This window comes from Cavia porcellus, unplaced genomic scaffold (assembly GCF_034190915.1).
Source record: "Cavia porcellus strain 051 isolate PalLab524CR breed Dunkin Hartley unplaced genomic scaffold, mCavPor4.1 scaffold_18, whole genome shotgun sequence".
Lineage (NCBI taxonomy): Eukaryota > Metazoa > Chordata > Mammalia > Rodentia > Caviidae > Cavia > Cavia porcellus.
The window spans coordinates 52,099,178-52,111,151 of NW_026947501.1; the positions used below are offsets into that span (position 1 = coordinate 52,099,178).

General features: G+C 36.7%; 1 protein-coding gene across 13 annotated transcripts in view; it reads left to right on the forward strand.

Annotated features, from left to right (window-relative positions):
* The window catches only part of Tsga10 (testis specific 10), an 87,705-nt gene extending 85,171 nt beyond the window's left edge, over positions 1–2,534 (forward strand). For 12 of the 13 annotated variants that reach the window (XM_063229890.1, XM_063229888.1, XM_063229884.1 and 9 more), the window contains 3 exons: positions 1,253–1,357; positions 1,527–1,673; positions 2,209–2,534. In XM_063229890.1, the coding sequence (XP_063085960.1) occupies positions 1,253–1,357; positions 1,527–1,673; positions 2,209–2,233 (277 nt within the window). In that variant the 3' untranslated portion in view covers positions 2,234–2,534. Of the gene's footprint in view, positions 1–1,252; positions 1,358–1,526; positions 1,674–2,208 lie in introns of those variants that run through there. The other variant, XR_010040785.1, reaches the window with a different exon arrangement.
* Positions 2,535–11,974: the final 9,440 nt, after the last annotated feature.

The window sequence follows — 11,974 nt, forward strand, 5'->3', positions numbered from 1 at the left end:
TTCCTAAGAGTGTACACTGGGACCAGGAAAAGCTGAGTTGACAAAATTTCAAGCACTTTCTCAGACCATTGATTTTGGTCTTGTTTGTTGTAGAATCTTTGGCTCCACTAGTGCTTTATTATAAGAACCCTGGCTGGAGATTTGGGTCAAAATAATCGGCCTGGATGATTAATTCTTCTTTTAATTAAACGTGGTTACCTCTTACAAAAACCAATGAGATTCCTTAACCTCTATTCTTAGCTGTCCCATCTATAACACTTCTTCATGCTCCTTACTCTGCCCTTGCATCTGAACCTGGGGTTCTGGGGAAGCATAGAAATCATGGCCTCGGCAGGGCCTTGCACTGGCAGGGTGCATTTCTCTCAGAGACTGCTCTTGGGTCCTAGCGGCTGTGCCTGAGTCATTCTGTTCAATTACGGTACTGGGCTGTTGTGATACTTTCAACTGGTTCTGCAGGATCCCTTTCACTAGCAGGGAGAAGGAAATCTGTCTGGGAAACAGTGCCAAAACTCCTACCACAGAGGTACACTCTGTTTTAGACTGACTGGGACTATCACTTAAAGCAGGCTACCATGATTAAACTTTTGTGTTCTTAATCTTTAACGTTTAGAATTCAGCAGTCTGTGCTCCATCCTAAAAGCAAGCAAAGAGCAGAGAGTGTTCTGTGCAAGCAGCGTGCATCTGTCATTATCTTTCTCACTAATCCTGTGCCTTATCACAGGAGTTTTCACCCATATTTAACCTTAAGGAACATTCTGTTGAGCTGAAGAGTTTTATGCTTGTGTTAATATGTAGGTTAAATTTTATTTTAAGTGTATATAAAAGCACCTAATTGAAGTAACATACATAAAATATACTGTACACAAGGTGGTACTACTGAATTCCAGTGTTACTTGATACTGTAGTACTGGTTAACAATTATGTAATAATACTTCAAAGTGTTTTCATAACATTATTTGTAGCTAATAGATAATATAGATATATGTTATATTATCTCTATATGCTTCATGTATACACAGGGTTGCTGACATAGAAAATGTTTATATAATTGAATGGGGACAAGGATTATTTAGGCTTTTCAAGGAGGCTGGTAAATTAGCATATTTTAGATGTACTAATAAACCTGTCCATAAAAATCACAGTGTGACTTAGATCCACCTAAGACATCACTGTGAACATGGCTTAATACACTTGTAAGCCACAGCCATGTTTTAGATTTAATCAACTGTCATTCTTACCTTCATTTATCCAGGGCCATCCAGAGTAGGGATGTGGCCCAGTTCAGGAATGTTGTAACACAACTGGAAGCTGACTTAGACATTACCAAGCGACAACTGGGGACAGAACGTTTTGAAAGGTAAGGTTGTGACCTACATAATATTTAACCTGAAGTGTTGTTTCATAAATAATAATGTTTTAATTATTTCATGATGGTTACATTTTGAAGTATGTATTGAGCTACAGTTTTATGACGGTTTCAATAACACCAATCTACAACACTTAAAAGCATCACTGTTTTGTTTCAGGGAGAGGGCTGTCCAAGAACTTCGCCGCCAGAATTATTCAAGCAATGCTTATCATCCAAGCTCAATGAAGCCAAATACAAAATGTCATTCACCAGAACGTGTTCACCATCGATCTCCTGACCGAGGCCTAGATCGATCCCTAGAAGAGTAAGTCTTTTAAGGATCCAACCTCTTGGGAATACATAGCAGTACATAGAGTGAGAACTGGAGAGAGTGAGGAAACTCAGTGAACTGTCTACCACTAGTCAAGATGCTAGGCAAGATCACTGTTCCATCAGCACCGATGAGTCCACTGTCCTGTGACACCTCTTTATAATTGTCCTCTCTTCGTCCCTATCAACTGGCAAAATAATTTCTTCTCCAGCTCTATAATTTTGTGATTTTGAAGTGGCTAAATAAATGGAATTATTCACTGAATGTAATCCTTTGGAATGGCTTTCTTTCATTGGGCAACAATGCCTAGGACGTCTGTCCAAATTGTTGAGTACATCAATAGTTCACCCTTCTTTATTGTTGCTTAGAATTATGTCACAGTTTGTGAAAACTAAATGAAAAACTACATGCATTTTTCTTTTAAGAAGCTGGGAAAAATACTACTTAAGTAAATACTAGAATATATTTTTCTGTCTGCTTAAGTAACTGAGTTAAAATACGAATCTCCATAATTTTTTTTCTGTTACAGGAATCTTTGCTATAGAGATTTCTGACACGCCATAAGATTCTTCCCATCCTCGGAAAGGTCAAAATTACAGATGGATTTTTTTTGCTATATGATTGCATTTATCTTTTGAATGCTTGACTATGTTAAATGTATTTATTACTGTTGTGCCTCTGAGTCTCTGTTCTTGTGTACCATATCGCAGTGATCGGAGATGGCGTATATAAACAAAAATGCACATGGCTCTGTCTATCCATGCAGTAATAGTGAGCGCAAATTCTGCTCACTTTGTTGGGCACTGTTTTGTTAACTATCCGGAGTAAATAAAGAAGCTTAAAAAAGAGGGACAAGTGTTTTTACAAAACTGATTTCCTTGCCTTCCTTGGTATCTCAAATAATTGGTTGGTTAAATATTTTTCCTTTTGATTTATGGTATCATGACTGGAGAAGTTGTGCCAAAACAGCACAATTTACCAATAATGGCCTAGGACCCAATATTGCATTTTGGAACCAACCTCACATAAATTCCGTGCCATAATTTGACTTCAAAGCAGCAGAAACTAGGAGTGTATCAAGATTTTAAATCCATAGTATTGTACCACTCCAAGACTGACGTGCATTTTCTACAATTGTGTTTACTCCTACTATTTTTAGAAAGGTAGGTAAAGATGTATGTCAAGAATGTAAGACTTTTAAAAATATGTATTTTAATAAGTTTTCTTTGAAACATTAAAGTACTATAGTCAACCTAATTGCTGTTTTATTTTTTTCCCTGGAAGGGTTTTTTGTAATCTAGATTAACATGGTTCCCCCTGGTTCCCCTAAAGCTCCTAAATCTCTTATCTGTCTATAGATTTTCACTTGGTGATATTATAGCCTGAATGCTACTGTACTTTACTGCTATTCTTGCTATTTTACTAAAAATACAAATGCTATCATTAATAGTATTCATCTGATGTAGACAGTTTTTCATTTTATCTAGTGATTATTCAATGTGGTTATCATTGATTTAGGATAGTGCCCTGATTGTGGTCTTGTTGAATCATTAACACTTTGATATTCTACTATAATTCATGCTATAAATTCACTTTGATTTTTAAAAACTTTCAAGTCCACTGTGTAGTTTAAGATAATCATTGCAGATTGGTAAAAGTAAAGTAAGTAATTTAAAATAAGAAATGCCCACTTTATGAACACTTTAAGGAATAATATGTGAAACAGTAGTTTGTGGTAATAGTAAATGAAATCCTGACATATATGCAAAGTAATCTTCCCTCAGTGACTGTATGGTCTTGGTACTAGATCATCACAGTGTTAATTTTATTCTTTTCAGCCAGAGAAATGGACAGAACTGAGTGTTGACTCTGATGCACGTTATGTGTAGAAGGCAATATGTTAGGAGGAGGCATGGAAGAAACAGGATAAACTAGCTACGAAAACATTCTCATACTTCATTAAAAGCATACTGTGCTTGTACCATTAATTACAAATACAACACTTAAAAGAAATATTTCATGGTAAGTATAAGGAGCCAACATTATCCACAGCTAAGAGAAACCTCAATTTTGTTCTGTATGAAACTTGAAAGAAAAAATTTTGTCAGTGTAGTGTTTAAGCACATGTGTTGTTTTAAATGAGATTATAATTTCTTACTATAAATATTTAATGGCCTGCTGATATGGTAGAGACTACCTAATATAAAACATAACATCAAAATTGTATTAAAGACTTTCTTTTTTGGATTACAGAGAAAAAACTGAAAAATAGCTCTAAGGTTGAAGTAAAGGTGTGAAAGAGAATTACTGATGCTCTGAGCAATTTAAATAAAGAATCTATTATATAAAAAGCTTATTTTGAAATTTTGTGCACCCCCTAGGATTCTTTTAGTTTTGTTTTCTTTTTTCTTTCTCTTTTGCTTTCTTTTCCTCTATCTGAGCCATCATCCAACTTTCTCTTGAAAGTAGAAGCATGAGGATCAAGTCCAAAGGTCATCAGAGGAGGGTGGAGAGAAGATGACAGATAGACAATAGCAGCTACAGAGACTTTCTGAGATAGCCAGCTTAGATTCCAGGAATGGTGCGATGTGAGGAGTCCTAAGCAGAGGGAGATATACCCTGCCGACCCAGGAACAAACTAAGCTGAGAGAAAACAATTGGAAATGCAATCCCAGTGCTACAATTAGAACAGCTAAAGTCTAGGTGCCACTGCTGGAACCCGTGGCTTGAATACTCAGCAGCTGCCACGCCTGCATTGGGATAGAGATGCGAACGCTCTGAGAGCGGGAATTGGCAAACCGAATTGAGAGCAGAGCTGGTGGGGATTCTTGCATCAACTTGCAGTGAGTGAGAGGACCAGGGACCTTTCCATAGACAAGGAGGCTCCAACAGAGGACATTCTGGGACCAGGCAGACTGGCCAGAACAGGTGATACAGTGACTTCAGTCACATATTCCCCTCTCAAGCAGGATTGGTGGGGAGCGCTTGACCTGGGGGACACCACAGATTGAGGCACAAGAGGCTAGCCCAAATTAGGTCCCTGTGCCTGGTGGTGCACCCTAGGAGTCAAGCCTTCAGAAGGTTGACCTGGAGGGACGGGCCCAGCATAGGCTACATGGGTATATACCTCCTAGTACACTGCAGTGGGTGGGACCACCTAATCAGCACACTTCAGACAAACTGAAACTGACAAAGAAAGAAACTGGGCCTTCTATATACACCAGTATGGAAGGAACAAAAAATATGAGAAGAGGAGGCAACAAGAAAGGGTCCTCGGTCCCCAATCCTGAGAACACTGATCCAGGAAAGGTAAATGCAAAGGAGAATGAGGACAGAAAACATGCAATATCAGGCATGGCACCAATAGACATAAAGCAATATCTTTGGGACCTCATAGATGAGTTCAAATGTGAAGTATTTAACAAAGTGAAGCAAGATATAAGTAAAATAGCTAAAGAAATGCTAAGCACCTCCCAAGAAAAAACAGGTGGTAGAATGGAAGAACAAAAACAAGGGGATTATTGTTTGATGGAGAAAATAGAGAAAACATAGAATACATGAAGCAGGTTCAAAGAAATTACCAGGAAACTTAAAAACCCTATTGAAAGCTGGCATAACAGCTTGAAAGAAACTAAGGATAGATTATCTGAACTGGAGGACAGGTTTGCAATGTGGGAGCATGAAAGGAAAAACCTCTTAAAAATAACAAGGAAACAAGCAGTAACAATACATAGGCTAGAAGATGACAAGAGAATCTATAACTTAAGAATAAAGAATGTGAGAGAAGAAGCAGGGGTACAAACAGAGGAACTGCAAAGGCTATTCACAGAAATAATAAATGAAAACTTCCCAAACATAGGAAAAGAGAAAGATGCTCAAATGTATGAGGCATACAGAACTCCAGCCACCTACAATCAAAACAGAACTACACCTAGGTATATAATATTCCAGAAATCCAATATAAGAACAGAATATTAATAGCTGTCAGAGACAAGAAACAGATCATTTACAAGGGAACACCCATCAGAATTACAGCAGACTTCTCATCACAAACCATCAAATCTCAAAGAGTGAAAGGCGAAATAATCCAAGCCTTGAAAGACAATAACCTCCAGCCAAGATTGATGTGTCCTACACAATTATCCCTAGGAATTAATGGAGAAACAAGGTGCTTGAGGAACTGGGGGAATTCGCAACCACCAATCCAACTCTACAGAGAATACTGCAGGACATTCTAAAAAGAGAGAAAAGTACCAAGATTCCAGAAACAATGGCAGAGAGGCCACAATGAATGGAACAGAAAGTGAAATGAAAAAGACAGACAACTAATGACAGAAAAAGGGGCACAACAGAAACAAGGCAAAGAAGGTTGGATACAATTTCTAATATAGATGGCCTAAATGCACTAACTTAAGGGAAAAAAGAGAATCGCAGGCAGAGTGGATCAAAAGGTAAGGTCCACCAAGAGACACTTTATAGGAAATGTAATTAGCCTGAGGAAGGCTATACGGACCAAAATCAAATATGAGAAAATGGAACTTGATGTGATAGGGAACCAGAGAGTAATAAGGGGTAACTGGGCCAGTATTTCTGGATAGGTTGAACAGACAGGCTTTAATAAATGAAGAAATATAACTAGAAATCCATCCCAGAAGAGAGAAAGTTCAGAAATAGTTAGGTAAATAGCAGGTTGTCCTCCCAACATAAAAGCGTGAGTGATGGGGAGATCTGAAAATTACACAGTCATTCTGGGGGAGTAAAGGGGAGGAATAGTCTTCAAAAAAAACAGCAGAAGATATAGCTAATAGTGTGTCAGGAATTAAAACCCTTATTACTCGCATCACTCTGCTTGGTTGGAACTTGTTCCATCCTAGTTTGTATACAAGCACTGGATCTGAGGGCACAGACAGCTGTCCCAAAGATATCAGGACATAGCACAGTGGTCATCTTTAATTACCTATTAACTCAATCAGGATCCCTGTATGACTTACACTGTTGTATCATGACTGATTTTTTTTTATTGGTATCGGGGATCGAACTCATGACCATGCGCTTGCAAAGCAGGCGCTTATACCACTGAGCTAAATCCCTAGGGGCCCCCCCACCTTTTTTATTGATCATGACTGGTCTTAGTTAAATCTGACTTGTTTGAATACCGCTTATTATTGACAGATTTTATTCAAAACTGTTAGGTTGCTGGTATCAAGTTGAGGAGTATAGACAACTATACTGAAAATGACAATGATTCACCACAATAGCCATTCTGATTTGATTACTACTTATTTTTGTAGCTCTACACTATCTACAAAGTTGCATCTCTGTTAATTCTGTTATGTACTGATATGTTCAATTACACTTTATCTAATGATATAGCCAATTCGGTTGATGATAACAAGAAACAGCACAGTAACCATGGTAGAACTCCTTATACAGTAGTTTTTATGTCTTTTTAGTGTTATGAGTCAATAGGAATATGTTTAGTTCTGTCCTGCTTTGTTCTGTTTCTCCCTCCAATATAGAAAGGATAGAAATACATGTTAAGACTCATGCTTGTGTAAAACCTATAAACAGTTTATGAGAACTGATCTTATGACACATGATGAAATGAACAAATACTTTGAAGGAAAGAAAGGGGCACTGCAGTACCCAGTGCTGATTCTGGAGTGTCATGATGTGAAATCCAGCAATACTATTAATCTTTGTTCAGAAGGATTTTAATGTAATAAGTTTTGTTAGGTCTCAACATAAACGAAGATATGGATAAATGCGTACATGTCTAAGTATATAGGATTGATACTCATATTACTTAGTTTTTGTTGGATAGTTGAACAGAACGGTTTGCAGTCTCCCTGCTTGAACTCCCATCTCTATGTTCCACTTTTGTATCTTGAACAATTATTTGTGGGGGGACAATAGGTATACATAAACTAGTGATTTATTACTGTTTATTTCATTTCTTTGAAGATATATACTATTTCTGCCCATTTTCTATTCTGTTTTATCTTTCTTTAAATAAAAAAACAAACAAACAAAAGTCATTGGCTACAGCTTCAAAAGGAACACGTATCATCTTTTGATCTTTAAACTGTTACTACTGGTGTTCATCCTCTTATTGTAATTTAGCGACAATAAGCATAGTGAATTCATTAAGTACTTTTTAAAAGTAGTATCAGCTACATAAAACAGATTGGAATCAATTAAAAACAGTGATATAAAGAATATTAAAAATGATGTAAAGAACAGCAAGAATATGAGTGGAAGCCACAGATTTGGAATCAGTTATGATTTCTAAGTATTATTACTTCAGAAGTTATTTGAAATTATGCATCCAATTACTTAAAATATATTTTAAGTATGACCCTAACCCCAAAGGCCATGCTCAAAGTAGCATTTTACATAATCAGAAATAGTTTACAACTCAGTTTATAAGCCTTATTTACCTTTATTAGGTAGAATGATAGCTTCCAGTTGAAGAAAAAAGAATCTTCAAAAATTCTATGTTCTTGTTGTCTTTTCTATAACGGTAATCACAGCAAATCATAGATTTGTGAATGGCACAAACACCTATTCAAAGCCAGATCGTAAGCTATCAGAATGTCACTTCTTAGACTTTTGTTAGCACAGAAATTTTCAAATAAAGACAACACTCTGGCCTCCTACTGTGAAAAATAAGCTCAAGATAATTGGGCAACTTTTTCAGGTCCCAAAATATGCTAATTCCTTGCCTGTTACTTGTTTCTGTATAATCAGAGCAAGTTAGATTCATTATCTTTAAATTTTCTGAAATTTCCCAGTTAAATTTAAGAACACGTAATATTTTCATAAAAGAAGAGTTACATTGAAGTTCAAAACATCATTATCTCATGATCTCTACGAAATACTGAATCTCACTGCCTTTATTAATGTCCTTTGAATTAGCTCTATTCAAAAAGCATCACTGACAAAATAATGCGTGCTAGGTCAACGTGAACTCACTTTTTGTTTTCTCTTTGTGGTATTGAGACTGAACACAGAGCCTTCACATTTTATTACACCCTCAGCCGACTTTTAGATTTTATTTTCAGTTAAACTCTTGCTAAGTTGCTAAGTTCCCTAGAATAGATCAAATTTGTGATCCTTCTGCTCCAGCCTTCCAGAGTGCTGGCATTACAGGTTTTCAATAAATTCTTTAATTGAAAAACTATTGTTTTTTTAAATAATATGTGCATGTATTATATTAGTGCATTAGAATTCAGAAGAGGATTTTTTATGATCATATTACTGAACCAGTGGATATTTTTATAATCCTAACATCAGGCCACTTCTTTTAGGTACTCCTTAATGTTTTATGTTTTAATAGAACTAATAAATTAAGCAACATTTACGATTGCTTGATAAACATCCAATTTAAAATATTCAAGTATGAGCACATAGTCACCAGGTACCTTTTATTAGGAAAGAACAATGCAAAATGCACACAATGGTCCTTAATCCAGAGGATAGCTTTATGACTCAATTCCAAAGAATCTGATCAACTGTTCTTTTTGAGTTTTAAGGCCTAACTTAAATTGCTGGTCATATTTATATTATTGTCTTAGTTACTTTTCTCTCATTGCTGAGACAAAATACCCAACACCCAAAGTTAAAGAGGAAAATGTTTATTGAGTTCAGTTTGTTGAGGTTTCAGACCTTAATTGACTGGCTCCAAGCAGAGGATGACATATCAGATAGGAATTGTAAAGGAGAAGCAGTTCCTGGCAGGCAGAAGATAGCAAATAACAAAGAGCAAGACAAGCCTCTTTGTGACCTTTATTGTATGGAGGCTACCAGGATTAGAGTGGTCCCAAACCAATCAGGGGACTGATTTAGTAAACATTTACCCTTAATCCTGGTACCCTTAATCCTAGCATTTCACCATTAGTCACACACACTCTAGATGCAGCCACCTCTGAAAAGGCCCCACCTATGACTGCCTGAGGCTTTCAGGGACATCTAGATACAAGTCATAACACTTAATATTTTATACTTTTCAAATATTTCATTTTTCTTGTAAGATTAGCACAATTTTATTATGTTGTTTTATTTGATTTCCTATAATAGGTGATTGCTCCAGTATTACAGTATTTATCTCTTCTGGCATTGCATTTTGCCCCTTTGCTTTTTACATATTATAATAAGTGTTCTTTCTAATCCATATTACTGAAATGAATTGTCTGTGTTTGTGTGTTACATGATAACTTAAAGCAGTTTTGGTTAATCAGATTTGGGTTGTTCTGTGATGAATGTGTGCTTTAAACAGACACAGTCCTGTTCTCACAGGATATTATGAAAGGGTATTATCAAAGAACCTACTTGATCATCTGTCAATTGGTATATTTTTATAGTGTCTATGGCATCTGTGAAGTTATTTAGAGGTGTACTGTGTACTGTAATTATTTATACGTCTTCATATGCACTCAAGCAATTTGAAATACATTGATTTCAGTCTGGAACTGCTTTCAATTTTTATCTTTAATGTTGGCTACTTAAATTTATAACATTTTTGAAATGTTTGCAGCTTCTGAATTCAAGAGTTTAGAATGGTGCCAAGCACATAGTAGTTTTCAATAAATGGTAATTGTTACTACACTATACCCATCATTTATCCAATGGAGAACCTGGAAAGTGTTATAACTTGGGCCCCGGTATAAAACCCAAGGAAGCAAGAGTCCGAAAATTTAGGCAGCAAAGGCTTTATTTCCAGGCCTGGTGACAAGTCTCCGGGAGCCAATTTGGAGACTGTGTCCCAGAGACTGAAGGGAGGACTTTAAAAAGAGGCTGGAGGAAAAGGGTGGGGGGAGAAACAAAGAAACCTGCAGAGCCATCAAACTTGTTGACCCGAGTCTGGAAACTGTATTGCTGTCCACTTAGCTCTGACAATCTAGGGAGTTCCTGATGTTTTTCAAATTACTCCCATCCTACAGACTGACATTATCTCGGAGTGGCACATCTGCAGCAATATTTGGAGAAGAAAGTGGACAGTTAATTATCCCAGGACAGCTCATTTTCGCTAGTGGGTGCGAAGGGGTCAAGAGTTACAAGAAGCTGAAACTTAAGTTTTACAAAGATCTGATATCTAACTCATTTGATGCATACAGAACAAAAGGAAAGCACCGATTGGGGTTTGGGCCATAGTATTTCCCGGTAATTTCTTTGAAGCTAAACAGTTCTTAAAATTGGGGTAGGCTCATTTTATGACAGATCATCACCGGGTCGGGAAGAGGTCACCAGAAACCCAAATTCTTTATGGCCTAGATAGATAGGTGAGGGGAGAGGGAGGCAATAAGGTGCCATACAGAACAGAAAACGGCGGTTATGTGTCAAGGTCAGGGTAAAGGGTTAAACTCATACGCAAATCTTTCTGCACACAAGCAGGTTACTTTAAACAAGTGTAAATTAATGGGCCATTCTAGTTTTCTTTAGCTCTTTAGCAGAGAATAGAGGTGCCTAACAGTGATTAACAACCCTTGTTAGCTTGTTTTAGCACAACTTCTGTAGAGGGCAACAATGGTTAACATATCAATTAGGTGAGATTCTTGCAATTCTTTACAGAGGAGAGTGTTGCTCAACATATCAATTAGGTCACTTAACATATCAGTTAGGGAAAAAGGATAAAAAAAACACACTTAGTAAGTCACGTTGCAGGTTTGCTATAATACACATATAATGAAGCTATTTTCTTAGAGTACAACAGAAAGGACACAGAGAAGTCCTATGTTCTCATTCACTGATTGTTTAAACTACTTAGGAATGAATTTGTCAGAATTACTAAGCATATCAGAGCTATGACTCACTAAAAATTCTAGTATATCTTGAACTATACATTTTTAACAGGTTTAAATCTTTATATGTTCTAGAATATCATAAATATCCATTGGAGATTTAAAAAATCCAATAAAAACATTGCAGATCTCTCACAATAGAAAAGCCAATGATTTTGAGTGAAATTCTTATATAGTAGTGTTATCTCTTTGCCATGCGTTCCCAGATTTCCTGGCTCAGTATGATAGCATCTGCATACTGGGAGGCCTGGCCAGACTGATGCTTGCAAGCACAGCATGTGAAATATTATTTCCTGAGCTAACGCCATTAAATGGCATAATGCAGACAGACATGCTGGAAGGTAAGTCTGGATCTCGTCTTGCTGTTTTATGTGAAGAAGCATCTTCTCTGCAACCTCACTCTTTCAATAATACACATTATTTCCTCAGTGTGTTTTTGTGTGTAAAATGTTCTCGGTGTGTTTATTGTGGTAAAATGTTCTCGCTATTTATTGT